We start from the raw sequence: 27,809 nt of genomic DNA, 5'->3' as shown, positions 1-27,809 counted from the left end.
CAAACTAACACCCTACATACCCACCTCCCAGGGATTTGGTGAGCATTCAGTGAAATAGATGCACCAAGTATGTACCTGATGCAGAGGAGGCATTGAATTACTTTCGTTTTGACTCACTCAGCCAACACTTGTACTATTTGTAATCACAACTTGTTATAAAGAAGCAGACCCAGACAGCCATTGGTCCCCACGAGATCGAATGGCACCCCATCATGTCCCTGCTGTCCCCAGTACTGTGTGCTGCTCCACATTCAATCATATTGTCAGCTGAATGAAGCAAGACATAGCTGGTTGGCAGGCAGGAGAGCCCACTGCCCGGCCCTGCCCGCTCAGCATGCTGGACCCTTCACCTACCTGGCACATTTGCAGGAAGGAGCTCATAGTCCAGAGAGCTCCCGTGAGGGTACCTATAGGGGCTCTTTCACTCGGGAAGAAGTTATGCAAATACTGCAAGAGTTGAGGATTCATGAACTCATGCAATGGACGAGAACTACAAACTGCCATATGTTCATTTAATTATAAGCGTGCACCCTAACTATAAATATATACCCTAAAGTTATAAAAGGAAACAAATTGGCAGTACCTCCGCCTAAAGGAAGTGGTGAAAACATTTAATAACAGGTGTGGCAAAGGGAATCATTTTTGCTAAGGTCTGGATGTTTCTTCCTGCCTGGTCTAAGTTTTGCTAGCTATGTGCCTACTTTCTCCTAAGCTGGTTCCCTCCAGAACTCTCCACCAGACCCTTCCCCCTTCTCCCCCACCCCACACACACATACTCTGCCAATACCTGCTGCTGTTTACTCACAAATCTGAGAGGACTGGATTTTCACTATGCTTGCATACTCCACCTGGTGTATTAGCCACCTTCACATTTTATATATCACTCATAAGTAAGAACGGGGCAGGAGGGGATGCATTTCACTCCCGTTATTGGGAGAAGAACTTGTGTATTGCAGTCCAAGCCACAAAGGGACATCACCATGGACGCCAGGGCACCACCATTAAATATCCCACCACCCTGCCATGGCTGTCACACCCAACAGCACGTGGGCTGCAGTGACAGTGCCACATGCTAAGGTGATTATTGTTTGCTCATAGTCCTGGGCCAGAAGCTCTTTATTTATTCTCGGCCCTTAGCTCAGGGTCCCACTTACACGGCCTCAGAAGATGATTGTCCCAAGAACAAAGGACTGATCCTCCAAGTATTACAGAGCACAGGAGGCCGTGAATTTCCCTGTCCAGCCCCTTGACATAGATGTGCATTTCTTAAGCCTTGCCTGTATTTTACAGCTGAAAGGTGCATAATTTGTAGCCTTTGGTGGTAATTTAAACTGGAAGATGCTTTCAAGAATAAAAGTGCAGCCCTGGCCAGGTGGCTCGGTTGGTTGGAGCATTGTCTCATGAACCAAAAGGTTGTGGGTTTGATATGTAATCAGGGCACATACCTAAGTTTCGGGTGCAATCCGCAGTTGGAATGAGTGCAGGAGGCAGCCAATCAATGCCCCCCCCTTCTCTCTCCCTCTCTCCCTGCCTTCCCTCTTCCTCTCTCTCTAAAATCAATTAAAAAATACTCTCAGGTGAGGATTATAAAAAGAAGAAGAATGCACTTTGTTGATTTTCGGAGCTTCATCAACCAGGCTTTTTAAGTAAAACTAAAATGAGTGATGAGTGTTTGAAGCATTGCCAGTGAACATATGAAAGGAAGTCATACTCATCCAGTTCATATCGGGCTCCCAGAAAATGCTCCACCAGACCCCTGGATAAATGAGGAGTCAGCTGTGACATTAACAGTCATGGTGTCTTCTTTGTGCCAGTCCCTTGCATCATTTCATTTAATTCTCGTAACTTTACAGGTAGGAAATTATGGCTCCGTGATGTTTAATATCTTGTCCTAGATGACACAGCTCATGAATAGCAGAACCGGGATTTGAACGCGTGTAAATCTGTACTCTTTTCTGCCCCTGCTGCACCCCCGGTGTAAATCTGTTTTAAACACCTTCCCCCACAGGCTGTGTGCCTGAGCCTGTGCTGAGTGCTGCTGCTTGGTTTTCTTCCATCCTTTGTTACCACTCCTGTCCGGCCCATTTGTGTCATGACCAGGTTCATTTCATCGCTTGTATTTATTTTTTAATTTTTTTCTACTCGAATGAAGGAGGCACAGTTGCCAGTTCTTTGATACTGAGCTGTGACAGCCACCATCCTTGCTTGAATAAGTTCTTGCTTCTTTATATCTCTCATTTGGCTTGACATCAAAGCTGGAAAAGGTTACCAGTGACGAGATGAACCTTTTCAGTATGCGAATTATGTAATAGTACAAATGACTTGATATCAGTATAATTGAGTTCTTGACTATTCATTTTCATCACTGCCTGTTCAGTATGTCAAGCTGTAAAATAGACTATTTTAATTTACAGAAATGACTCAGATCTTGAAGAGTGAATGTGAAAGCACTGAATTCCGAAGTGCAAGCCCCACCACTGGGCTGTGAACTCCTTGAAGATGGTCTATGTCCTGTAGGTCACTGTGTCCCTAGTTCCTCCTCAGGGGCTGCCGGTATGAAACCTTTGGGTGCTCACTATAATTCTCTTAGAACAGTGGAAGTTGATAAATGCTGTGTGACTGACTTGAAGAATCTGGTGCACTTCTTGAGAGGTATATTGATTATGCTTTAGTTTAAATAAGTGCAATTAATCAAAATATGGTGTTCTTTGAGTTATACAAATAATCCAACCTATATTTCATTTCTATGAAACAATTACTGTGGCAGCCAGTGATAAATACCATAAAGAAAAACAACACAGAATTTAAAGGAATGAAGAACGATGGATTGGTATTTGTTATTTAGAATGTCATGAAATATAGATGAGTAATATTGTAATGTAAAATATTTGGATGTTTAAGTACAAAAGTTAGAATCTACCCTTAAGGTAAGCATCAATAATTATACCTGCTTGAGCCAGAGAGCTGAATCTGGCTATCCCATTTCCATAGTAATGTTAGAGCCAAAACCATTACTTTCCCCAATACTTTGGTGAGTAAAATGATAGATCAGCTGTGCCCCAACCCCTTTTTTATTCAAGCTTGGCTCTTAAAGCTAAAGCAAGCTTATACAATTTGGAACAAGAACTCAAGATTGGATATTTTAAAATCATTGATAGGAACATTAAAAATATCATCATTAGCGATGCATCAAATAGAAGCTGTTTTTTGATCCTCATAAGTTTTACACTGATCTTCAGATGAAGGCATTTGGGCTGCAAAGGGTAAGTTGTGTAGGTGTTGAAACTGCCTATAAGATGGAGTGGAAGATTTTGTTGAAATGAATGACTGAAAATATGATTTAAAACACTGTATGCACATATTTATTTGTAGTTTTTCACACTGAAACGACCTTAGTTCAATACTGGCTCCAGTTTCAAATTCAGTACTGTACAAGCCTCACTACTAGTATACCTGAAACTTACCTGAAATGGTTGCTTAAGCCATTTCACAGTGATGTGTGATTTATCATTTTTCACATACGCATTTGAACTTGAGTAGTGGGAAGTCAGAGAAAAGAGCCTGGGCCTGACGTTAGGGGAGGCGCCTCTTGCACGTGTGCAGCCTGGTGTGTCGCTGTCAGGTGTAATTCTTGTCTGGATGTTCCCTTTGCAGATGATGCAGTCCCTCAAGGCATTGCTTGAAAATGCAGATGCTGTGTATGAAAAGATTGTGCACTGTCAGAAGGCAGGTAAGTGAAAGCTTGTCTTCTGTTTAAAATAAAATCATATATTTTGCCTCTGATTCACTGGTTCTCAAGCCTGGATAACAAAGTATCCGGTGGGGCAGGGGGAGGGCCTTTTAAAATGTATTGACATTGGCCTGGAGTGTGGCTTACGGTGTCATAGCTGTTCAAAGCTCCCAGATTTTCCTAATGAACAGCCAAAATTGAGGACCTCTGCACTTATCTCTTCGCCTGTGTACCCTGTGCTGCCACCCCCTCCTGTCATCCCCACTGTCTAGCACATGGTAGGGAGGGTGAGGCTCGAGCAGAGGAAGAACAGGTTCTTAGAAAGGAGAATAGGCACCAGTTACAACCTCTTAGCACTTTTTAATGCACTGACATTTTCAAATGCTGATGAATTCATTAATTTAACATCCAAGTGTTAGGCTAGATTATAAAATTCTACTCACATAAACCACCATCTAACTTTAGCTGTGATAAAACCCCCAAATCAAGTGTTCTGCACTGTAATAAGAACAGACAAAATGGAGTTCTTTCAATTTTCAAATTTTGTTTGAGTGTCAGTTTGGAAGATTCTAATATGGAGAATATTTATAATTCATAAATAAGAATGTCCTTAATTTCTAAGGTTTTTGGTTGCTATTCTTTAAAATCAAGAAATATAACTATTACCTAGCCTGAAAAAAAAAGTCTCTCATATCAGAATGAACTCATTTAAAATACATTAAAGAGACATTTTTCTTTTTTGGTGTTTATTGAAGGAATATACACATTAGTGACTAATGAACAGACAAAAATCTCATTTCGTTTTACTCTTTTTGTAGCAAAACATTATTAGCAAAATGATCTTTCTACTTCTGGGGTAATATTCCCTACAGCCACAACTCAAGTTACTTCAAACAGTATTTTTATCATTCCACTCTCCTATACAGAACTTCTAGAAGCTTGCTGGAGAGTCTGTTGTATCAAATCTAAACTTCTGACTTCCACACAAGGTCATCTACCCACCCATCTTGACAATGTTATAGAAAATTCATGAATTACATCATCTGCTCATTTGATAAATATGTTTTGAACTTCTATGCATAAGGTACTTGTACGAGCACTTATCAAAAAATAAACAAGATTCGTTTCTGCCTTCGAGAACCTTCCAGTTGGACAGGATGAAAGTAGTCACACACAATTGAATGTGCTGAGTACTTACTGTGTTTCCTCGGAGTCTGAGCTCGGTTTGTGAGGCAGTGGGAGCCTTTGGTTTTTGTCTGTCTGTTTTTCTAACAGCATGGGAGAGAGATTGAGCTGTAAGATGATGATCATCAGCTGTGTGCAGAGCATTTTCGTGGGCAGAGCTGATTGGGAGGCTGTTGGGAGCAGAGAGGAAGAAAGGAAGTGATGGTGCCCATCAGCCTGGCCTTTGGACTGCCACCCCTTCTCCATTCCCTGTGTGTGTTTCTATTTAGTTGGATTTTCATGGCCGTCCTTCTGGTAGGACTTCTCCCTCCTCTCTGCCAGTCGGTGCTTTGCTTCTTTTTTGTCTCAACAGTCTTCCAGGAGACCTTCCATGTTTCCGAGATTATGTTACCTAACCATTCTATTCAGCCCTTCAAACATGAATACAGGGTTTTGTTCAGCCGATAGAGCTTCTTCAGTTATTGTGTAGTCTACTTATGTATTCCACCTTCCAGATAGGATAGTAACCTCCTATGGCACCAGGTTTGCATATTGAGTTACCCTCCGGATTTTACCCATGACATCTGTTCTCACATTCTGTTCCAATATTAACTGACTGTGATTTGACTTTTACTAAGTATTCAATTCTATTAAATGCATGTATTGCTATGAGAAGTGTGGACTATTAGAATTTGAAACTACATTTATCAGAAAAAAATAACTTTATTTAACAATTTATCGATTCTTTGCAACTTCATTGGTGTATGAAGTTTAATAATTTCTAACATAATGCAGCTTTATGTTGTCCTTCTATTTGATTTCAGTAAGGGATATATTTGCTTGTATTTAAAAAACTGAAGTATTGTCTATGAAGGATTTTTTTCTTGGTGGGAAAGGCAGAGAATCACCAGTGTGTAATGATTTGTGTTGCTCTGGGTTTAAAGATTTTTAGAAGCATATACGATTCTTTTATTTTATTTTCTAATTGAATTTATTGGGGTGACATTCTTCCTAATATATAAAAAGCCAGGGCCGTCACGACCAAAACAACCAAACAGACAACTGAATAGCAGGCTGCATGGGGTGACAAGGCCGCCAGGAGGGTTAGTGAGGGATGACCAAAGGACTGAACAGCAGGCAGCATGGGGAGACCAGACTGGTGGGGGGGGACAGTTGGGGGCGACCAGGCCAGCAGGGGGGGCAGTGAGGGGCCACCAGGCCGGCAAGGGGGTCAGTTAGGGGTGACCAGGCCAGCAGAGGAGGGCAGTCGGGGGAAACTAGGATGGCGGGGGGCAGTAAGGGACAACCAGGACATCCATGAATTTCATGCACTGGGCCTCTAGTTGGTTAATAAGATTATATAGGTTTCAAGAGTACAATTCTAAGATACATCATCGTCATATTTCATTGTGTTCCCACCACCCAAAGGCAAATCATCTTCGTCACCATATATTTGGCTCCCTTTTCCCTTTACTATTCCCTCGCCCCCTTTCCTCTGGTAACCACCATACTGTTGTCTGTGCCTATGAGTTTCAGTTTTATATCCCACATATGAGTGAAATCTTATGGTTCTAAGCTTTTTTGCATCCACATTGTCGTAAATGACAGTATTTGATCTTTTCTTATGGCTGAGTAAGGTTCCGTTGTGTACACGTATCACATCTATGACAATGGTCCTGTGGTTTCATAGTTACCCCTGACCGCCTACACAGCCCTTCCACCATCCCAGTGCTTATTTTAGAGGCCCTTGATCTCTTGTTTCTCATATTTACAGTTATCATAGGGCATATTGTTATTAGTCATATGAAGAATTGCTCATTTGTATTTGGCTTAAAACATTTGCATAAGATTTTACTTTTGATAAGTAATTGCTGTTCTGCTTGCATAACTTTAATCTTGCAATGACAAAATGAAGATATGGGTCACCAAAGTGCTGTAAGAGAGGATTATTTTAGAAGCATTTCATACTTCTAAACACTAATTTATATTCTTACTAGATTAACCGTCATTTAAACAAGTAAAAATAAAGAGGTCTGCTGTTAAAAAGTGTGTCCGGTTTGGACAGATTCAGACTCTGACTATGCAGTTGATTTTTTTGGAGATAGAAATGTGTGTGCTGATGTTACTGAGAAGAGGGAGTGAGGCAGGAGAGGAAGGTAAAGGGGAGATCTCCAGCCCAGGCAGGCTAGGACCTTCCCTGCTGGCAGACAGCCCAAAGGGACAGACTGCAGGGAGGACAGAGGGGCCCACCAGGCGGTGGGCAGTTGGGGAAGCCTCTGTAGTCTCTCTCTTAAGAAGAGAATGAGAATATGGCAGCACAGAGGGTCAGAGGGCACAAGGGAAATCTTAATAAGAGAACCATGTTCCCAGGAATAGGCAAGATCCAGTGAAGAGGAAGACATAAAACAGTGGTTCTCAACCTTCTGGCCCTTTAAATACAGTTCCTCATGTTGTGACCCAACCATAAAATTATTTTCGTTGCTACTTCATAACTGTAATGTTGCTACTGTTATGAATTGTAATGTAAATATCTGATATGCAGGATGGTCTTGGGCAACCCCTGTGAAAGGGTCGTTTGAACACCAAAGGGGTCGTGACCCACAGGTTGAGAACTGCTGCATTAAAAGATGAGATGGCATGAAGGATGGGAAAGCGAGGAGGCAGGCATCAAGTACAGTCATGACCTTAGCACAGTGATGGTGAACCTTTTGAGCTCGGCGTGTCAGCATTTTGAAAAACCCTAACTTAACTCTGGTGCCGTGTCACATATAGAAATTTTTTGATATTTGCAACCATAGTAAAAAAAGACTTATATTTTTGATATTTATTTTATATATTTAAATGCCATTTAACAAAGAAAAATCAACTAAAAAAATGAGTTCAAGTGTCACCTCTGACACACGTGTCATAGGTTCACCATCACTGCCTTAGGAGGAGGGAAGGACCCTCCTCTCAGATAATGCGGAGTGCTGTGACCTTCAGAGGGATTCCAAGGACGAGAGGAGTGCTTTCCTTTGAGAAGGTGGACAAGGAAGTACTTGCTGCCCTAGAATACAGCCTCGGGTGAGGAGGTAAACGAGGGAACTAGAACAGGACAAGAGTGTGGGAAGGAACACTCACCCCTTGTTCAGCCAGAGGTCGGTGGTGCCAGTAAAGGGACTAGTTAGATGGGACGAGGGTGATGCGGGGTGAGTGGGTCTGGGCCGCCGCATGAGTGAGACAGATGAGTAGTAAGTGGCATGGCTATGTGAGTGAGTGTGCACAAATTAACGAGCACAGTCGAATACACTCCCACACTCACTCTACACCCAACAATGCCTGTTCTTCCAAGGAATAGCAAAGCAGGTGACTAGTAAGGAGCGTGTGCAGGGCAGCCGGTCAGGAAGCTGCAGCGGGAGAAGCATCAGAAAGGTTCTTTTTAAAAAAAGTTTATGTAAGATTAGCCAGATTTTCTAGTTCTCATTCTCTCTCTCTCTCTCTCTCTCTCTTTCTCCTCTCTCTCTCTAACTCATACTGGGGGGCTGGGATTTGACCAGTGATGTGAGTCACACTGCAGACCACCCCCAACAGCCCAGAGCTCAGTGGCACCAGGTACCCCTGAGGGTTAAGGCAGGGGTACAGGAGCTGTCCCAGGTCCAGGTTAAGAAGTAATGAGACCCTGAGAGACTGCCTGTGTCCTGCCAGTAGGGAGTTTAAAAATAGCAAAGTTCTCATCCTTCATGTGGGAGTTTAATAGGTGACACTTGAAAAGAAAGCTAAACAATATAAGCGTGTTACTTAGAAATGTAGACTAAAGAAGGAAACAAAACTCAGCCAAAGGGGTCGAATGTCACTGCTCCTGGAGATGGGGAACGGGGACAATTATTTGGCTCTTTAAACGATGTGCATGCAGAATTCTGATAAAAATTAAATGACTAAATGTATAATAGGATGGAAGGAATTAGGAAACAGAAGCTGCCACAGGAATCCCTAAGGATGTCCCCGAGAAGACCTGGGCCGTACTCACAGGGCTAGGGGACAGTGTTGGGTGTTAGGTGAGGTTACTGCCCAGGACCCCTGCTGGACTCGCCAGGTTTGTGGGCAGGCTCGGTGCCCAGAGGGATGTTTATGAGCTGGAGTGGGCGAGAGCCTGGTTCCTCGTCTGGCCAGAGAATTGGTTCTCATTCTTCCACAAATGACGGAGGGAAGGTCAAGGTCAAATGAAAGAAAACCCAGCTTTCCCCTCCCCCGACCCACTGAAATAGAAGCTTCTTTTTAGAAGTTCTAAGGCAGTCAGTCTCACGCGTGGCAGGGTTGCATCATTACGGAGGAAAGTGGGATATAAGGCAACTTTCCAATAATGAAAGCTTTCATTACCCTCCATTTTAATCAGTTTAATGAGAACTTTTCTATAATGGATTCCATACATCCCTGCTTTCTTAAATTTGCTTTGCCAAAACTAATTTGAGTTTTCAATGACTCTGGGTCATTTTGAGGGGCACCTATTATTATTATTATTATTATTATTATTATTATTATTATGTGTCTGTTCCCCCGAGAGCCTTTACATTTTGGGATACCCTTAACCTGCACAGCCTATGAATGTCCTCTCTCTGTCTGTTCAGATTCCATTCCCAGGGTTAATAGTTAAATTTCATTTCATTCAAATTTCACTTCCTACTGCTAATTGGTACTGCATTTCTGACTGTCTATTGTACTCCACTGTTTTTTTTCCTTCTAATTTACTGCTTCTAGTCTGCGGAGGAGTTGGCATCTCCCCTGTGACCAGGCTTGATGGATTTATTTTACCTAAAAGCAGATGAGAGCCTGACGCACTCCCCTCTGGGGAGAAGCAGCAGGCTGTTGGGCAGACCTACGTGACTGGGATTTGATTGCTCAGAGACCTTTTTTATTTTGCAAACTCCTTGGGTCTCAGTGCGTTTTTAGGAGCGGGGGTTACCAGATAAGCAACCTGTCACCATCTATCACTTGGTTTGCTCACATCATTATCTTGCCCGACAGAGTAAACATAAATCATCCGGAAGATTTGTTCTGAGAGCACTTCACAAGTGTTCTGTTTGAACATGTTTACAAAAGGAGACCTGGGAGCCTATAACTTTTGTTTTCATTTATGGCGGGATGTTTCTCAGCTCCATTTTACAGACTGAGGAGGTGCTTCCCATGTTCTTGTGCCTTCTGTACCGTCCATGTCATGCTGTATGATACTAGGTTAGTCATTTGACTCCTCTCTTGCCTGATTTTCCTCCTTCCAAGTGACATGGGATTGTGATTCCCTGCTGGGCCCCATCGGCTCTAAAATACAGTGATCTGAGATTGATGGTCTAATTTTGAAATGGCTTCATCAGTTACTTAAAAAGATTGCCAGCTTAAAGAAGTGAGCCCATACAGCGGCACGGGATACATAAATTACAGCCCAGCGACATGAGTTTCAAGGAGAAAAGTTAATGCCTGACTTTGTAGGTGAAGAGTGACCACTAAAATAGAGCGTTGGCCTGTGGACTGAAGGGTCCCGGGTTCGATTCCAGTCAAGGGCATGTACCTTGGTTGCGGGCACATCCCCAGTAGGAGGTGGGCAGGAGGCAGCTGATCGATGTTTCTCTCTCATCGATGTTTCTTACTCTCTATCCTTCTCCCTTCCTCTCTGTAAAAAAACCAATAAAATATTTAAAAAAAAATAAGAGTGACCACTGAAGGCGAGACATAAGGACCAAGTTGGGTGCCCGTAACTCCTTTGGAGCCCTCAGCATCTCCCTGTTCTTAAGGAATGGGTGCCAAACCACCACATCCTCTCCTAGGTGCTCTAATTAGCACACAGTTAGTGAAGCCATGGGCAGCCAAGAAGCGTGGAGGTCTTCAGGGGCTGGCCAGCATGTCTTCCCCCTTGGATTCTCCCAAAGGAACTTTCATCGCTAATAAGAGAGGTTAGAGGGAATGGTCACAAAGGTGACAACTAGGCCAACTCAGGGCAAAACTTCAAAATAAGCAAAGGGTTTCAGAAACCCACGCTGTCTCCCCACACCCCCACCACCTTCTGTGCCCATCACCCATCCTACTTCAAGATTCCCCAGTCAGCTGTCATACTAATAGTATTTCTCCATATGGAATGCAATTTCTTTGTATCACCCCAATATGGAATCTTCGGGGGTCTGGCTCAGGAATATGCATTTGAATGAGCACATTCAGGCTGTGAGAACCTCTCTATAGAGGGTGGAGCACAGCAGGCCCTCTCCTGGTTCATGCTCATCTGGGAGCCTCTTTACCTTCAAAGGGAACAAGTAACTGTTCAGACTCAGACGTGCACTCGCTTGAGCGATTGATTGGTAGTGGGGCCATTAAAGAGTTAGGGACAGGTTTGGGAACTCACTGATTGACTCGTCTCTCTCCTTTACCCTCCCTATTCAAATACTTCTCCCAGAAATGGGACGTGGATGCCTGAAATTTTAGAATAGGAAGAAGTTGATTATGAAGGTCTCATTTAGGTGTGGTGAGTATGAGATCACAGGAGGATGGTGTCTTAGTCCATGCTAGCTGCTATAACAAAATACTGTAGACTGGATAGCTTATAAATAACAGAAATTTATTTCTCACAAGTCTGGAGGCTGGGAAGTCCAAGATCATGGTGCCAGGAGATTTATGTTGTGGCTTGTGAGGGTCCACTTCCTAGTTCATAGACGGCACCATCTCACTGTGTCTTCCTTGGTGGAAGGTGCTAGGGAGCTCTCTGGGCTCCCTTCACAAGAACACTAAGCCCATTCATGAGGGCACCACCCTCTTGACCTAAGCACCCTCCCAAAGCCCCACCTCCTGATACCATCACATTCAGCATTAGGATTGTAACATATGAATTGGAGGGGGTGGGGGAGGCACACAAACATTCAGAACATAGCAGGTAGTCAAACAGAAATAGCTGATAAGTTGTTGAGGCAACTATAATGAAGCCTGGGATGGATTCAGGCCTATAGATAGAGATAGAATTGGTGTCGTCCAAATGAAGACTCACTTGATTGGATGAGTTCTCCAAGGAGGAAAGGGTTGGGGAAATATAGAAAATCCTGGGATATGATTATGAGTCTACTAGAAGCCCAGTGCATGAATTCATGCATAGGTGGGGTCCCTCAGCTTGGCCAGCCCGGCGGGGCCAGCTGGGGGGGAGAGACCATGGGAGGTTGGCCAGCTTGCCTGCCCCCAATTGGGGCCGATTAGGGCCAGGCCAACCTGGGGGGAGGGGCCAGAGGAGATTAGTCAGCCCAGGGAGGGATCGCGGGAGGTTGGCTGTGGGAATGCACTGACCACCAGAGAGCAGCTCTTGCATTGAGCGTCTGTCCCCTGGTAGTCAGTGCCCGCCATAGCAATCGGTCGTTCCAGTCGTTTGGTTGTAACGGTTGCTTAGGCTTTTATATATATAGATAATTCAGAACTGGAGGTTCAGCATCGAAGCTTAGAAGCATCCCTGGCACACCTGACCCCCTCACCCTGTTCTACTTTGTCTTTTTCTAGAGCAGTCGTTACCTTGTAACCTGCCCTATAGTTGACCTACATCTGTTGCTTATCAAGCGTCTACTTCCAAATAGAATGTCAGCTCCTTAAGGGCAGGGATCTCGGTTTATTCATAACATGTCCCACATGCCGAGAAAGCTAGCGTGGCACAAAGCTAGCACTCAGTAAATATAGTTTGAATTGAATTTAACATTGAATGCTGCACTTATTTGTTCATTCATTCATTCACCAGACATTTATTAGGTCCTTACTCTCAGTCTGACAGAAGCCGGGGACTTCACTTCCCTGTCCTCAGGGGGCTCCAGGTGGAGGTGGGAGGTGGGCATGTGGGAGGCCCTCAGGGTGCCACAGGGTCCCATCCAGTCGTGACCCACGCTAGTAGCAACTGTGATAAAGAACAGCAATGAGACTGGAGGTGCAGGCAAGGGAACAGCACAAACCCAGAAGCTTTAACATGACATTGAGCCAGCAGCCGTGGTGTATTAGTCTGCATGAAAAGAATTTTGGTGGCAGAACTGTCACAAGCAAAGTCTCAAAAAAATGAAAAACTGTGAAAATTGTTAACAATACATACCAGAAAGGGCTAATATCCCCAACGTGTAAGAAACTCCAAAAATCAGTAAGCTAAAGGCCAACAACCCCAGTGTTTGTTTTCTTTGCAAAGAATTAGGAACACAGTTCATGATAAGGAAATTCAAAAGACTCTAAACAAAATGAAAAGATATTCAGCCTCATTTTAAAAGATGCAAACCTGTCCCAGGTATAGGAAATAAATACAATTATGAACAAAAAGCCTCAATTGCTGCCTTCATGAAGCTGAAATCTAGTTGTGGGAGATAAAAAAAAAAATACAGGAAAGTGTATCAGACAGCGATGAGTGTTTTGAAAACAGTGAGGCAGATAAGGGGATAGAGTGCCAGAATGGGCCTCTTAAATGAAGTGCTCCACAAAGACCTCCGTGAACCAGTGACATTTGTGCCGAGATGTGATCGGAGGTGGAGAGCAAGCTTTTCAAACATCTGGAAAGGGATTGTCCCAGGAAGAGGGGCCACCAAGGCGAGACCTTAGGGGAGAGCGCTTGGTGTGCAGGAGGAACCAGCAGGCCAGTGAGGCTGCGGTGCTGTGAGGAGGGAGGGCCAGGTGGCTGGGGAGACCAGACCCTGGTGAGGATGCTGGCCCTGTGCTCAGGAAGATGAGAGGTCATTCTGAGGGTCAGGGCAGAGGAGTGGCTGCGCCAGCATGGGGCGGGGGATCAGGGCAGGTGCAGATGCTGGAAGACCCTGCAGGAGTCTTGTACAGCACCCCCACCCCACCCCGAAAATGACTGTAGCTTGGGTGGTTGATCAGAAGTTGAGTAAATGAGGTATTTCAAGGAGATGCCTTTTTTCAGTCTTTTTTCATGCATCAGTTTCAAACATTTGATTCAAGGACCCCAAAGCTCCAGCACACATAGGTCATGATGGATTGGTGAGAATATGGGAGAAACTAAAACTGGCACATGTTGGGGGATGTAATTTGGGTTCACACCCAGGGAAGGCCATATGGCAGTATATTTCAGAATTGCACATGATAGACACTTTGAAACGGCAATTCCATTTTTCAGAGTTTATGCAGATTTGATCATGTACTTGGGGAAAGACATGTATAGGATTCACTGTAACACTTCGAACAACCTAAATGTTCAGTAGGAGGGCCTTGTTCAATACATCATGATAGATGCATAGAATGGACCATTATGCTACCATAATAGAAGAATGAAATACAGGGTGGGGCAAAAGTAGGTTTACAGTTGTTCATATGGAAAATAATACAATAATCCTATATAATAAAAGGCTAATATGCAAATTAACTGAACGGTGAAATGACCAGTCATATGATGCACACTGAACACCAGGGGGCAGATGCTCAAAGCAGGAGCTGCCCCCTGGTGGTCAGTGTGCTCCCGAAGGGGGAGTGTCACTCAGCCAGAAGCCGGGCTCACAGCTGATGAGCGCAGCTGCAGTGGTGGGAGCCTCTCCCACCTTCGCAGCAGTTGGACATCCCCCAATGGGTCCTGGACTGTAAGAGGGTGCAGGCCGGGCTAAGGGACTCTCCTGAGTGCACGAATTTTGTGCACTGGGCCTCTAGTTAATAAATAATAATACAAGAATAAGCTCTGTTTCACATACGCACAATTACAAACCTATTTTGGCCCCACCCTGTATACATATTCACCTACACACAACATATATACAGATATATGGCAGATCTTAAGTATATATACAAGTAAAAAATACATAAATATGTACATGTATATCTTATTTGTGCGTATACATAAGATACAGTTTTAAAAGGCAAGGCAAACAGTGTGTGCTCTTTACTAGTTTTTGGTGTAAGAGGTGAGAGAACGGAGACCTGTGTGCTTGCTTGTCAGCGCCTCCCTCTCTGGAAGGATACGTAAGAAGAAATAACGGTTGCCGGACCAAAGGGGAGCAAGGAGACGGGGAGATAGGGAAGAGAAAGATAATTCTCTGTATACCCGTTTCTACTTTTCAAAGTATTGAGCCACATGATTATACTGTCTTTGTAAAGTAAGAAGAGGTGTAAAAAGAAAGGGACATGAGGAACAGTGAGGTCATGAGAGTCCTGGTGATGGTGGCCATGCCCAACTGGCAGAGGAAGAATCGATTTACTGTGTAACTGGGGTGAAGAAGCCTTTTTATTTCTCAAGTGAAATGAAGTGAGGAGGGTCCTGCAAAACACTCCTCCTGTGTGATCAGGTGAGTCACGTGGCCATGTGTTCGGAATGGTGGTGTGGTGATTAGATACCACAAAAGACTACAAGTCATGCAACTCGATCTTACCTAGACTTACCCAGGTGGAACCTGCTGGCAGAGCAAGTAGAACCTTCTCCATATAACCCATTCACAACTATACTGCTGTGGCTGTGGCGTCTCGGGGAGCGTGCCATCCATCTGGGTTTCGTGGATATATTTAAGAGACCTGGTTTATCTCTTCCACCTCATGTGGAACGGGATTTAACAGCTCAAAATCCTTCTTAAAATAGTTTGGTTTTTGTTAATGCCAAGATTGTTTGGGAAGAAGGCCAAGAAAAAGAGACTACCAACTGGAACTATATGAAAACTAGGCATTTCCATGTTCCATGGGATTATGGTATAAACACCCATGTTTCCTCGGCACCCCAAACTTCAACCGCTGGCATTCTGGGGCAATGGATAAATTACAGAGGATGAATACTTTAACAAGGACTTATGTAAATTAGTTGGAAAAATGATGCGATATCCATATTTTGTTTTCAAGATACTTTGATGTTGTGCCATGAGACACATGCAGACCATGTTATATTGCGGTACTTTTGATAACTGTTGATAAACTGACCTCTTGAATGAGGTCCCACATAGACCTGTGTTATATTCCATTTTCCAGGAACTAGCTCACTACACCTAATTTGGGACATTTGAAATAAATTAAAATTTTAAATATATATTATGAGTATATTTAAAAATTATACTTCTAAATATTTTTAGCCATATGCTACGTGGTATATTTTAGGTTCATATCATTTATATTGGTAGAGAAAATCCCAACCAGAATGTTTGAAAGGTCATCTGCTTTATGTTTGGCAAGAATAAATGGCATCCGTTTCAATTGAAGAGGAAATGATGCCATGATTCTGACTAAAACCCCCTTCCCTTCAAAGCAAAAGCCTCTTTCATATCTTAGTATTATATAGGTCATATGTTTTTTAATTTGTTTATTGTTGACAGTATTACAGATGTCTCCCATTTTCCCCCCTTTACCGCCCTCAACACAGCCCTCACCCCACCCAGGCCTTCACCACACTATGCATAGGAGTTCTTTGGTTAATCTCTTCCCGTCCTCCTCACCCCTCCCCTCTGAGATCTGTCAGTCTGTTCCCTGCATCTATGCCTCTTGACCTATTTTGTTTGTCAGTTTATCTTTTTCATTAGATTTCACATGTAAGAGAGATCATGTGATACTTGTCTTCTTCTGATCGGCTTATTTCGCTTAGCATAATAATCTACAGGTCCATCCACACTGTCCGAAAGGGTAAGAGGTTCTTCTTTTTTATATCTGTACTAGAGGTCCAATGCACGAAATTCGTGCAAGGGTAGACCTTCCTTCCCCCAGCTGCAGACACTGGCTTCCCTCCGGCTGCTGGCACCCGGCATCTAGGCTTCCCCCGGCTGCCTGCAGCCGGCCCCACCCCTACCCGCCTTGGCCTGGCACTACCTACATCTGCTGCCACCCCCTCTCCTTGCCCCCCAGTTGGTCGCCCCGCTGGCCAGTGGCCTGGGCCTCCCTCTGTGGGGTGATCGTGGGGCAATGGGTGTTGGGGGGCGACCAATTGCATCGCACCCACCTTGGCTGGCCTGGTCACAGTGCGTGTCATAGTGTGGTCGTCTGGATGGTCGTTCTGCTGTTTGGCCATTCAGTCCATTTGTATATTACACTTTTGTTATTATTATAGATAGTATTCCATTGTGTAAATGTACCATAACTTTTTTATCCACTCATCTACTGATGAGCACTCAGAAGTGGGATGGCTGGGTCAAATTGCAATTCCATTTTTAATTTTTTGAGGAAACTCCATATTGTTTTGCATAGTAGCTGCACCAGCACTTGTTGTTTGTTGATTTACTGATGGTAGCCACTCTGGCAGGTGTGAGGTGATATTTCATTGTAGTTTTTAAAAATATATGTTTTTATTGATTTCAGAGAGGAAGGGAGAAGGAGAGAGAGATAGAAATATCAATGATGAGAGAGAATCATTGATCAGCTGCCTCCTACATGCCCCACACTAGGGATCTAGCCTCCATCCAGGCATGGACCCTGACTGGGAATGGAACCATGACCTCTTGGTTCATAGGTCAACGCTCAACCACTGAACCATGCTGGCCAGGCCCTCATTATACTTTTTTGTTATTGTTTTAAAATCTTTATTATTAAGAATATTGCAGATGTCCCTCCCCCCCCCATTGTCCACCTCTACCTAGTTCCCACCCCACCCCATGCCTCACCACCCTACTGTCTATACGTAAGATCTTTGAGTCCCCCAAAGCCACCCGCTGCTGGGAGTCCAGGTAAATTCATGCGCCAGCCCTTTAAGTGGAACACTGGGGTCTCCAGCACACAATCCCCTATAGTTTTTACTGCCTGAAATTATGGGGACTTCTCTCCCCAGCTCTGAAACCCTGCGCTGGGGGGCAGGTGTGGGGCTTCTCCAGGCGGCCTCTGCAGAAACGATCTCCCTCCCAATTAAAAAATGGCACAGATGGGTGTCAGACCAGCCTGTTCTGTGCCTTCCCGCTCCTACCAGTCTCAGTGTGCTTTCTGCTCTGCTTCTCTAGTTGTAGGATTTCCATTCAGTCAGCTTTCAGGCTGAATGATGGTTGTTCTGTATTTTGGTTGTAATTTTGATGTGGTTGTGGGAGGCGGTGAGTACAGGCATTTACCTAAGCCACCATCTTGGTTCTCCTCCACCTCATTGTGGTTTTAATTTGCATCTCTCTGATGATCAGTGACTTTGAGCATTTTTTCATATGTCTCTTGGCCATCTTGGAGAAGTGTCCATTCAGGTCTTTTGCCCATTTTTAAATTGGATTGTTTGTCTTCCTTTGAGTTCTTTATATATTTTGGAAATTAACCCTTTATCAGATGTTTCATTGGCAAATATATTCTCCCATGCAGTGAGCTCACTTCTCATTTTGATGATGGTTTCTTTTGCTGTACAGAAGCTTTTTAATTTGATGTAGTCCCATTTGTTTATTTTTTCCTTGTTTCTTTTGCCCTATGAGATGTATCAGTGAGATGTCTGAGAGTTTACTGCATATATTTTCTTCAAGGATTTTTATTGTTTTGTGACTTCAACTTAATAATTTTACCGATTTTGAGTTTATTCTTGTGTATGGTGTAAGTTGTCTGGCTTCATATTTTTGCATGTACCTGTCCAATTTTCTCAACACCATTTATTGAAGAGATTTTTTTTTTACTCCATTGTATTCTCTAACCTCCTTCGTCAAATATTAATTACCATAATGGCACGAGTCGATTTCCAGGGTCTCCGTTATTTTCCATTTATATAAATGCCTGTTCTTGTGCTAGTATTAGGTTTAGGGTTAGGATAAGATATGGTTGTTTGGTTTTCATCTAAGTTTATCTGTGATGGGAAGCAGGAAATTAGATGAGAAGTGGAAATTTCTCTTCACTACATTCCATTTTATGCAGTTGTACTAACATTCTTAATTATATCATCTTAGAAAATTTACACTCATTTATTAATTTTTATAAAACATGATACTTGTATCAGCATTATATTTCATTGTTTTGTCGGTAAGCTTTAAGCCTCTCCAAGAAAAACCTTTAAAATATTTAAGTTATAAAGTATTTTAAAACAATAATTGAAAAATTACGTGAAACCAACACCTACCAGTATGAAAAAAAATCTGTTTAGATTTTTGAGAGAAGACATGGAATGAAATAATATACTTTTGTGAAATTTAACATTATAACTAAACCAAAAGGTTAAATGATTGGTGCAGTCCCCACCATGGACCCATTGCCAGGCCTTGTTCTTTGGTCCCATGGCCTGTGTCTTCCATTCCCTGTAGACCAGACTGAGCTAAACTCGCGTGGAAATCACATGAGTATGGGTTTGCCATTTGTCCTTTCCCTGCTGTCTCATGGTTTGCTGTCTATCTACTTAGTTCTCAAGTTCATTACCACAAAGGAATTTAAGCAGATTTTCTTCTTGGCTAACATTTCAGAAGGAAAATAACCCACAGCTTTTCACTAGGAACAGAGACTTGGGGTCATGGGGTCATTGCAGGGTTTGGGCACAGAGCCGGAAAGGCTCAAAGAGAACCCTTCTGGCAGAAGAGCAGCCTCAGCCAGGCCCAGCCAGGTCTGTGTGTGAGACATGACCGTTCTCTGCTTTTTGGACATCACTCACCCCAAGCTTTAGGCCATGTTCCCATGTGCATCGTTGGATCTGGATATACGCTCACAACCTTCAACTTTAATGCCCTTAACCACATTGTATATTTTGACTGTTAAATAATATGGCACATCACAGTTATATAACATGTCACACTTTTCAAAAGACTGTTTACCTAATTAGTATTTATTTTCAAATGAAGTTTACTAAAACTTAACAAAGATTTTCATTTCTTTGGCCAGAATGAACTGTTTCCTCATGTCTTACTTTGATGCAATGATTTAGTAGAATCAAGGACTCCTGCTTCCCTGCCCTACCCCTATCTCTTAATACTAGTATTTGACCCAAAATGTTACGTTTCACCATTAAAAATCCTGGGCAAGGCCATGCTTTATTTGAGGCTCTTATAATGCCATTTAGTTCAAATCAGACTAGATTGGGCCATTAACTAATAGAAAAATACAAGTATTTATGTTAAACAACTAACTTTAAGGTAATGTAACAACTACACATGGCTCTAAGATATACACATTTATGATGAAGATCCTGAAAATATACAGGGAAATGGAACTTGTTTCTGAAAAAAGAAAGCAACCCCACTTATTCCCTCCTTATTACTGTCCTGGTTTCTATTTCTGAACCTGAAGATTGTTTTCACAGTGGGGATTCTTGTCACTAAGCAGCAGCAACTCAGTCAAGAACCTGCCTCCCTCTCGTTTGGCACCAGTGCCTGGCCATAGCTCTCTGTAAGTCCCCAGGCAGTGTCAGGCCATGCAAGCTCACAGCCATGTTCTGTAACAACATTTAATCTTTTTTGGCTCAAATCTGTAATTTTTAAACTTTTAAATAATTGATTTTTGTAGATGGTCATCACAAAAGAAATTTTCATTAAAGTTCTCATTATTTTCAACAGTGTAGATTTTTCTTACCTATAATTAATTCATCAATGAAACTAGAGCTTTAGCGTGAGAAAGCCCCCTATTTCAGCCCCTAAAGCAGAGGTGGGGAACATCTGGCCCACCAGCTGTACAAGGCCCACAAAATCACTGGGCCTGGCCCTGCCAGGGCATTAGGGGAGAGTTAATTAAATGTTTGACCAAATGTAGTAGGCTAATGTTTAAGTTGATAATTTTGTATGGCCTGAGAATGGTGTTATAAATATCCAAATGACCCTTGTCTTCCTTGTTACATAATTTCCAATATAATTGCTTACACTTTTATAACAGGTGCAAGGGCAATCTACTGCACCTTAGGAGTATTTACTTCTTCTCATGTTCTATCTAGTCATTTAAGTGAAAACACATTAAACTTGTCTGATTTATTATTTTCAGTGTATTTTTTGAGACTAGGTAATATAACCCTAAATTACCAGTTGTTTGTAATTTATTCTGTAACCTTTTACATTATAGTATATAGTTCATTCATGCCTGCTAGATTTCCCATATACTAGGTGTACCAGTTAATAATGCGGATTTTTTTCAATAGATGGAGTTACACATATGTTGATATATATGCGATTTGATATGTATGCTATTTTGTTGTATTGCTCCTTCAAATTACCACTTGTTCCGATCGATGTCACACGGTACCGATTAAAAATGCGGATTGTCCCTTTACAGGTTAAAAATGTGGATACCGGTTAAAAATGTGGATTTTGTAATCAAAGAAAACATGATAATTTCAAGAGAAACATCAAAAGTGCTTTATTCAAAGTAATGTCCTGCACATGGTGTGTAATCAATGAATGTTATTGCCTGACCAATTAGTGTTATTACTTCATGAATCAATAATTCCTTTCATTATCCAAAATGATGCAACCTTTTGTATTTCAATATTATGGAGATTGACTACTAATTACAGAAATTGAGATCTATTCTGAAAAATCCACATATAAAGAAGTTCTTGGGTAATGGTTCAGTTTCACCTCTCCAAGTAAATATTCCTGATTATTCACACTAGAGTCCTTTTTAATGAACAAGAAACATAGAAAACATAGAAAGAAATCTTATTTAAGATAAAATAATTTGGAAATAAATATTTGTACACGTGAGCTGGGCCAGTCACTTCAAAAGGAAGAGCCTTGACTTTCTTGCCCCCCTTTCTGTCCTTCCCTTTTTTAGGATAGACAGTTGCTATTTCATAATTCTAAGGTTTCTGAAATGCTCCTGTACCTTGGCCCTCTGACACCTACTGGGCTTGCTCTGCATCTTCATCATGACTTCCCCTCTCAGTCCCATCTCCCCATCCTCCTGTTCTGGTTTTCCTAAGAGTGCTCTGGGAGAGGCAGAGAAACTGCCTTTTAAACAGTACCTCCAGGGACTCTTGTACACTGAGGCTTGAGATCCCCTCCCTGGGAAGCCTGCCCTCAGGATCCTCTTACAGCTTCCCTCCCCCAAATCCTTTGCTGAGTTACCTTTCCTCCAAGCTCTCTCACGCAATAGAGGCCTTCAAATTCTCTGGATTACTGGAGCAACCTCCTAACTGCCTGCCTCCCCCACTTCTGGCTGTCCATCTGCAGTCAGATCCACACACACTCCCTGTCTACCCAGTGCTCCCCCAAGAGCTGACCAACGTTCCATCCTGGTCCCCACAGTGGGAGCTCCAGATTCCTTCACCTTCCACCAGTTCCTAACCCCACCACCTCAAACTAAAATTATAGAACCAGGAGATTTAGAGCAAAAACAACTCGGTTTCTTTGTGGGGGTATGGGATGGTGGAAACTTAGTCTTAAAGTTTTTACTTATCTCATTTTCACCATCTGCTCTTTAGACAGTATGGTAAGACTCACAGAAGGAGAAGAGAGATACTTTTAAGATTCTTAGTGAATCTTAAAGGACTTTTCATTGGGTTCATGTTTCTTTGCTGAAAATAATTTGGGAAAAAGGGAGAAAGTTAACATCTACCCCAGACAAGTCCTTTATACTCACTGTTGATGTAAAGAACCAAAAAGACCCCTGTGATGTTGGAATAGGTTTCCTGGTAATTTAATATCAAGGGAATAATGCAGTTTGCATCTTAGATATATAATTAGTTTTTCTTGTTATATAGGGACTGACCCAGTTCAAATGCATAATCTCATTCTTCCCCTTCTGTATTCCCTTAGAACTGGGTTCAATCGCCCTTAGTGTATTTCCTCACAGCATAATTATCTGATGCACATAACTACAGCATACACTCCTATTAAGGGCAGGGACTCTCATTCAAATGCATGGCAGTTGGAAAATCTTGGGGTACTGGGCTCAGGCAAACCAATATTCCAGTCCTTCTTCACCATTTCCGTGGGAGGGTTCTGTGCCCCTCTCCAATCTCCTCTGCAGTGTATGTAAAGCACCCCGCGAGCTGCCTCTTGCTCCTCTGCATTGTGTGCCCTAAGTCCTTGCCCTCGGCTTGGCATAGGACAGGGGAGGCGAGAGGGAGCAATCATGCTGCATAGGCCACGGTGAGAATCCTTTATTCCCATAAAAGTAAAATCAGCATATGCTTCATATCAGCAGGTGAGCAACATGTTTGCACTGATCAGTCTGTAAGTTAATAATATAAAAATATTTTTTAAAGAAACATCTGTTGTGCAGCATAATGAAATCATTGACAATGGTCACTTTAAAAATTGGGGTTTTTTATATTTTTAACAACTTTTCCAGTTTTCAACTCATCACCTTTTTTGCCCCATTTTTAAAGAACTTTATTAAAACATTTTGCACTTCCCTATGACTTTTATTGGACTGCAGATATTTTAAGACTCCCACATGTAAGCTGGGGAAGAGGGTAATTGATAAGATAAAGGGGAATCTCTAGTCTCACTTTCTAATAAACATGTAAAATATGAGCTTTTTAAAACAGCTACACTTATTTCTTTAAATGCTTTCCCATTTCTTCCTTATCAGTATCGTTTTCACCATCTTGACTGTTTTCCCCCTTGAGTCCTTGTTCCTTCTCAAAGCAGCCTGTCTTGTTACTGCCTCTGGCCTGTGTTCTTCTGAACTTTCTGAAAGCTGCTTTCTTTAAATCTGGGATAGATGGTCAAAGCCAGTGCTGCCTCCACCCACTCTTCCATGCTTGTATTATCTGTAGGTTTTTCCTTGTTGGAATGAAGCCCAGCGAGCAGTTGGTGTCATTACCTTACCGGTGATGTTATCAGACTAAAGGGGTCCATTCGCCTGTAACATCAAAGCCCAATAAGACACCAACAGGAGCTTGCAGCAGAGTAAGGGTTTATTTTTAGGATGTGGCCCACGCCCAGAGACAAGTTCGCTAATGCTCAAAGACCATGGCTTCCCGGGGATGGCTGTACGGGGGAAATTCCTGGTCATGGTGACTAAGGGAGTTAGGGTTGTGGTCAGGGTGCAGGTGGCTACTGATTGGTCGGTGCTGGGGAAGAGGGTAGTTGATCATCTGGTCCTGATGTCAGCAGTGGCATCTCTATCTGGTTTCACTGCTTTTCTGGCCTGGAGGTGAAACACAACTGAGGCCTAAGTGTTATCTCTAGTCTCTGTGGTCAGCAGACCGGAGGCTTTGTTCTAAAGATTATTTTTTGATGCTGATCAGAATCTCGTCCTGAGGGCTTAAATGCTTAAGGGAGTGGTTGTGCAAGGGAGAAGGAGGCAGGTGAGTCAGGGTCCTGGGTGAACCCAGCTTGAATCAAAGGAAAGAAAGGAAAAAGGCCATGTTAAAGGAAGGAAGCTTCTACCCAGTTACAGTGCTGAACTGTTCAGCAAGGCCAACAGTCTGCCTCTAGTGGAGTGAGGCTTCCACGCAGATAACTTTGTCGTTGTAACATCCCCCGTATTGTTGTCACACCTTTGCGCCAGTTTTGAAATGTGTAATAAAAAAGCAACATCATACCCCACGGCGGGCAGGCAGTTGTAGTGGTAACATCCCTTCCAGGTGTATGTCTTCTTGTTTACAGAGTTACCCCCTGCACACAACCTGGTTGTGTCTCTCCTTCCTGTCGCCCAGTCATGGATTCAGTCTACCACACCTCCGTGAGACGTGTGAGACGAGTGTCTCCCAACCCCCAGAAATATAAACACAATGAGTATTAATGATTCAGTCCCTGAAACCCAGATCTTGCTGAAGTCCAAAATTAAATCTTAATTCCCCCCCTCCCCCCAGCACATTGGGGTCTCAGCGTTAGGGCCTCACCTGGCCATTTTTTAAGAAGTACAGCACATGCCAGGGAGGCTCCCACATGTAACCTGGGAAAAAATTGTGTGTGTGGTTTAATGCTTTAGCAAAACACCTGGGTTTTAAAACAAGATTGCCACCTATCCATGGTTATTTTGTTTGCTTGGTTTTGTCTGTCTGTTTTGCAGTGTGTTAAGCACATCCAGTGAAAGTCAGAACTAGATATAGGGCGTAGTCACGTGAGGAAAAAGCAAAGCTGAGGTACAGAACAGTGCACATAGCATGCTACGTTTGTACAAGAAAGGAGCATTATGAATATTTGTACACATGTGCTTATATTTTCAAGGAGAAACAATATAAAAAAAGATAATAAAAACTAATAAAACTGAATAGGGGAGGGAGGGGTCAGGGTAGTGGAGACCAGGATGGAGCAAAACTTATCTGAATACACCTTGGTATATAATTTGACTTTGGAATAAAGTTTTGAGATAATTATAACACAGATTACATCCAGAAAAAACACACAAAATGAAAAAAAGAAAAAGAAACAAGTGAATCTAGTTGTACTTGGTTAGTGACATAACCAAATAGAGAAAAGAATTATTCTGACTGATCTTAGAATACAATATTTTTGCCAAACATTCTCAGTAAGATACATTCCAAGGCCAAAATAAATAGTTTAAATTAGATTCATCAGTTACTAGTAATAGTAATGTTGAGGTGGTTAGGAATTAAGACCTTCCCCATAACAGATAAGAAATAAGCATAAATTTAAATATATATATAGTATGTGAAAACCCTGTATACTTAAATTTGAATTGGAAGTTTAGCAAGATCTTACTCTTCCCTTTAATAAAAGATAGATGTGGGCTTTAAATATTCCCCCTGACAGAATCCAGAGAAATGCTTGCTTCCAAGTGTGAGGTGGGGAATGGACTTGGTTGTCTAACTGTGGTCGCCAACCGGTGGTCCGAGGACCACTGGTGGCCCATGAGGGCCGAAAGGTTGGTGATCACTGGTCTAGAACATCTTGTGCAAGAAAACAAGGAACATATCAAAGGCGAATTGGTCATTTCAAAAGGACATAGAAACCTGTCTGAAGGATTCCCATTGGCCAGAGATGGGATAATTGATTGCAATTTAATATGCAAAAAGTCAGTGAATCCTAATTTTATTAGACCAGTAAAAGGGCCATCATACCGGTCCCGCCTTATTGCGGTGTCACTGCATGGGGAGCCTCTAAGAGACTATTTCGAATGACAGTAAGGAATATTAATCGGATTACTTGAATTTTATGGAGTTATGATATAAATGTCCAGTTAGAGTTTATGGTCTTTCACCCCATCCCCTTCCTTTTACAACAGGCTTGGTGTCTGATCTCAGATTGACTCTCCTGTGACAGGAAATACATTTTGCATTCATTTCATCCCCAGTTGCTGACACTGTGTCCTCAACAGAGCTGAAATCTGCCTGTGAGATTCCCAAAACCTGGGTTCTCGTCCCAGCTCTTCCTCCTGCTCCCTCCATTGGCATCAAGCTCTGTGCGAGCCGAGCCAGTTTCCTCACCTCTGAAACGAGGAGAATGAACCCGTGTGTCCTGTTCGCCCTTCAAAACCATGTGGAACGACCACAGATTTCTCACATACCTTCCGACTTGCTGATGCCCTGAATTCTGAGTGTTTCCCCCATTATTACATTCTTAAATAGGCATGTTCACAAAATTCCACTGGACGTTGGAATTATATAACAATACCTGGTAAAAGAGATATTGCTGGCTCATTAGCACAGACTGGAGGGAGAAGTAATCTACTTTGTCTTTTTGTCTCTTTCAGCCATGGAATTCCATGAACACCTGCACAGCATAGGCACCAGGGAAGGTCTGAAGGAGCGAAAACTCCAAAAAGCTGTGGAGAGCTTCACCTGGAATATCACCATCTTAAAGGTACCTAGCGGGTTGTTGCTGGTGCTAGTGGTTTTGCAGACTTCTTCAGTGTGTTTCTTTCTGTCAGGACATTTCCTGTACATGGAAGCTATCCATGCTTACAGGGATCCAGTACCCTCTGCCCTCCGAGAGTCTGCAGGCACCATGGCTGGGTGGCGCAGCTCAGAGGGAGAATGTGGGGACTTTAACGGTTGGTTGGCACATTGTGGATTCTGGTAGAAAGTGAAAGGACCTTGCATTTCATCCTTGAAGCATTGTGAACTTCATGAATGCCAGGTGCTGTGTGTGAAATAGGAAATATTGATTACGGAGGAGTGATTGGGACTTTAAAGATTCTAGTTACTCGAATTTCATTTAACACTTTCAGTAACAATGACAGCCTTCATATTAATATGATCCCAGAAAAACATAGGAGACAATTGTGTAGGGCATAATCAGAAGAAATATGTAAAGGAATTGCTATTGGAAAGAAATTATTATTTCACTCTGGATCTTGGTTTTGTCCTTTCCTTCCTGGTTGCCAAACTTTCTGCTCAGTTGGGTTCAAAACTAAAGGCATTCTCACGCTGCTTCTTTTAATCCCCCCCGCCCCCCCCCACTCCCCTTTGAGGTAAAGGATCCAGCCCTGCAGCTGATGACAGTTTTCCGAGTTGATTTAACAAGTTTCCCTTCCAAAGCTAGCCAGCTTGGGTTTTCTCACATTTAACCCCTACTCGTTTTTATAATTAAAATCATTTTCTTCTTCAAACACTCCCCTTCCTACACATGTACTTTTTTAAATCTCTAGGTCTTCTGCTTAGTGTTTAACTCTGATTGCTTGCGGTTCCGTAACAGCAGAGATAAGAATGTACAATGAAAAGGAATTTGGCTTTACTACTTGCCAACTCACTCCCACCAGAGGTGGGGGTTACACTACAAATTTCCTGTAAATCTCAGGAAAAAATAGCACAGTAGTTCATAGCCTTGTGATAGGAATAAATGCTCACTGGGCTTTTTATTGGAGGTAAAAATAGACTTAGGGAACCAGCTTCCATCTGTCAGCTCTCCTTGCCACTCCTTTGTGGTCCAGGCCCCAGCAATCTGGGCGTCATCCTGAGCCTGTTCAACCTGCATTCGCCCAGCCCCACCCCAGACCCGCCAATCAGAAGCTCTGTTTTTACAAGATTGCAGGGCATTCCTATGTACATCAAAGTTTGAGAAGCACCAAAAACGGAGCCTGGCTCACATGCTAATGAAAACCAGGTGACATAAAGGATTGTATGGGCTTTAGAAATAAGTACTTGAACCAAATAGCTACCCTGAGGTAACAGATTTTCTTTTGACTTGTCTACATAGGGAATGTCCAACCTATAGAGATTTTTTGTAAGAGTTTATTTGAGCCAAACTGATGACAC

At 42.7% G+C, this 27,809-nt stretch overlaps 1 protein-coding gene across 2 annotated transcripts in view; it reads left to right on the top strand.

Annotated features, from left to right (window-relative positions):
• Positions 1-27,809, top strand: part of PLCL2 (phospholipase C like 2) — a 162,206-nt gene that overhangs the window by 124,308 nt on the left and 10,089 nt on the right. Inside the window, exons 4-5 of one of the 2 annotated variants that reach the window (XM_006083663.1) lie at positions 3,655-3,730; positions 26,306-26,415. In XM_006083663.1, the coding sequence (XP_006083725.1) occupies positions 3,655-3,730; positions 26,306-26,415 (186 nt within the window). The remainder of the gene's footprint in view (positions 1-3,654; positions 3,731-26,305; positions 26,416-27,809) is intronic. The other variant, XR_002827955.1, reaches the window with a different exon arrangement.

This window comes from Myotis lucifugus, unplaced genomic scaffold, assembly GCF_000147115.1.
Source record: "Myotis lucifugus unplaced genomic scaffold, Myoluc2.0 scaffold_8, whole genome shotgun sequence".
NCBI lineage: Eukaryota > Metazoa > Chordata > Mammalia > Chiroptera > Vespertilionidae > Myotis > Myotis lucifugus.
The sequence above is the reverse complement of the archived record's forward strand: the minus strand, read 5'-3'. Positions and strand labels throughout refer to the sequence as shown.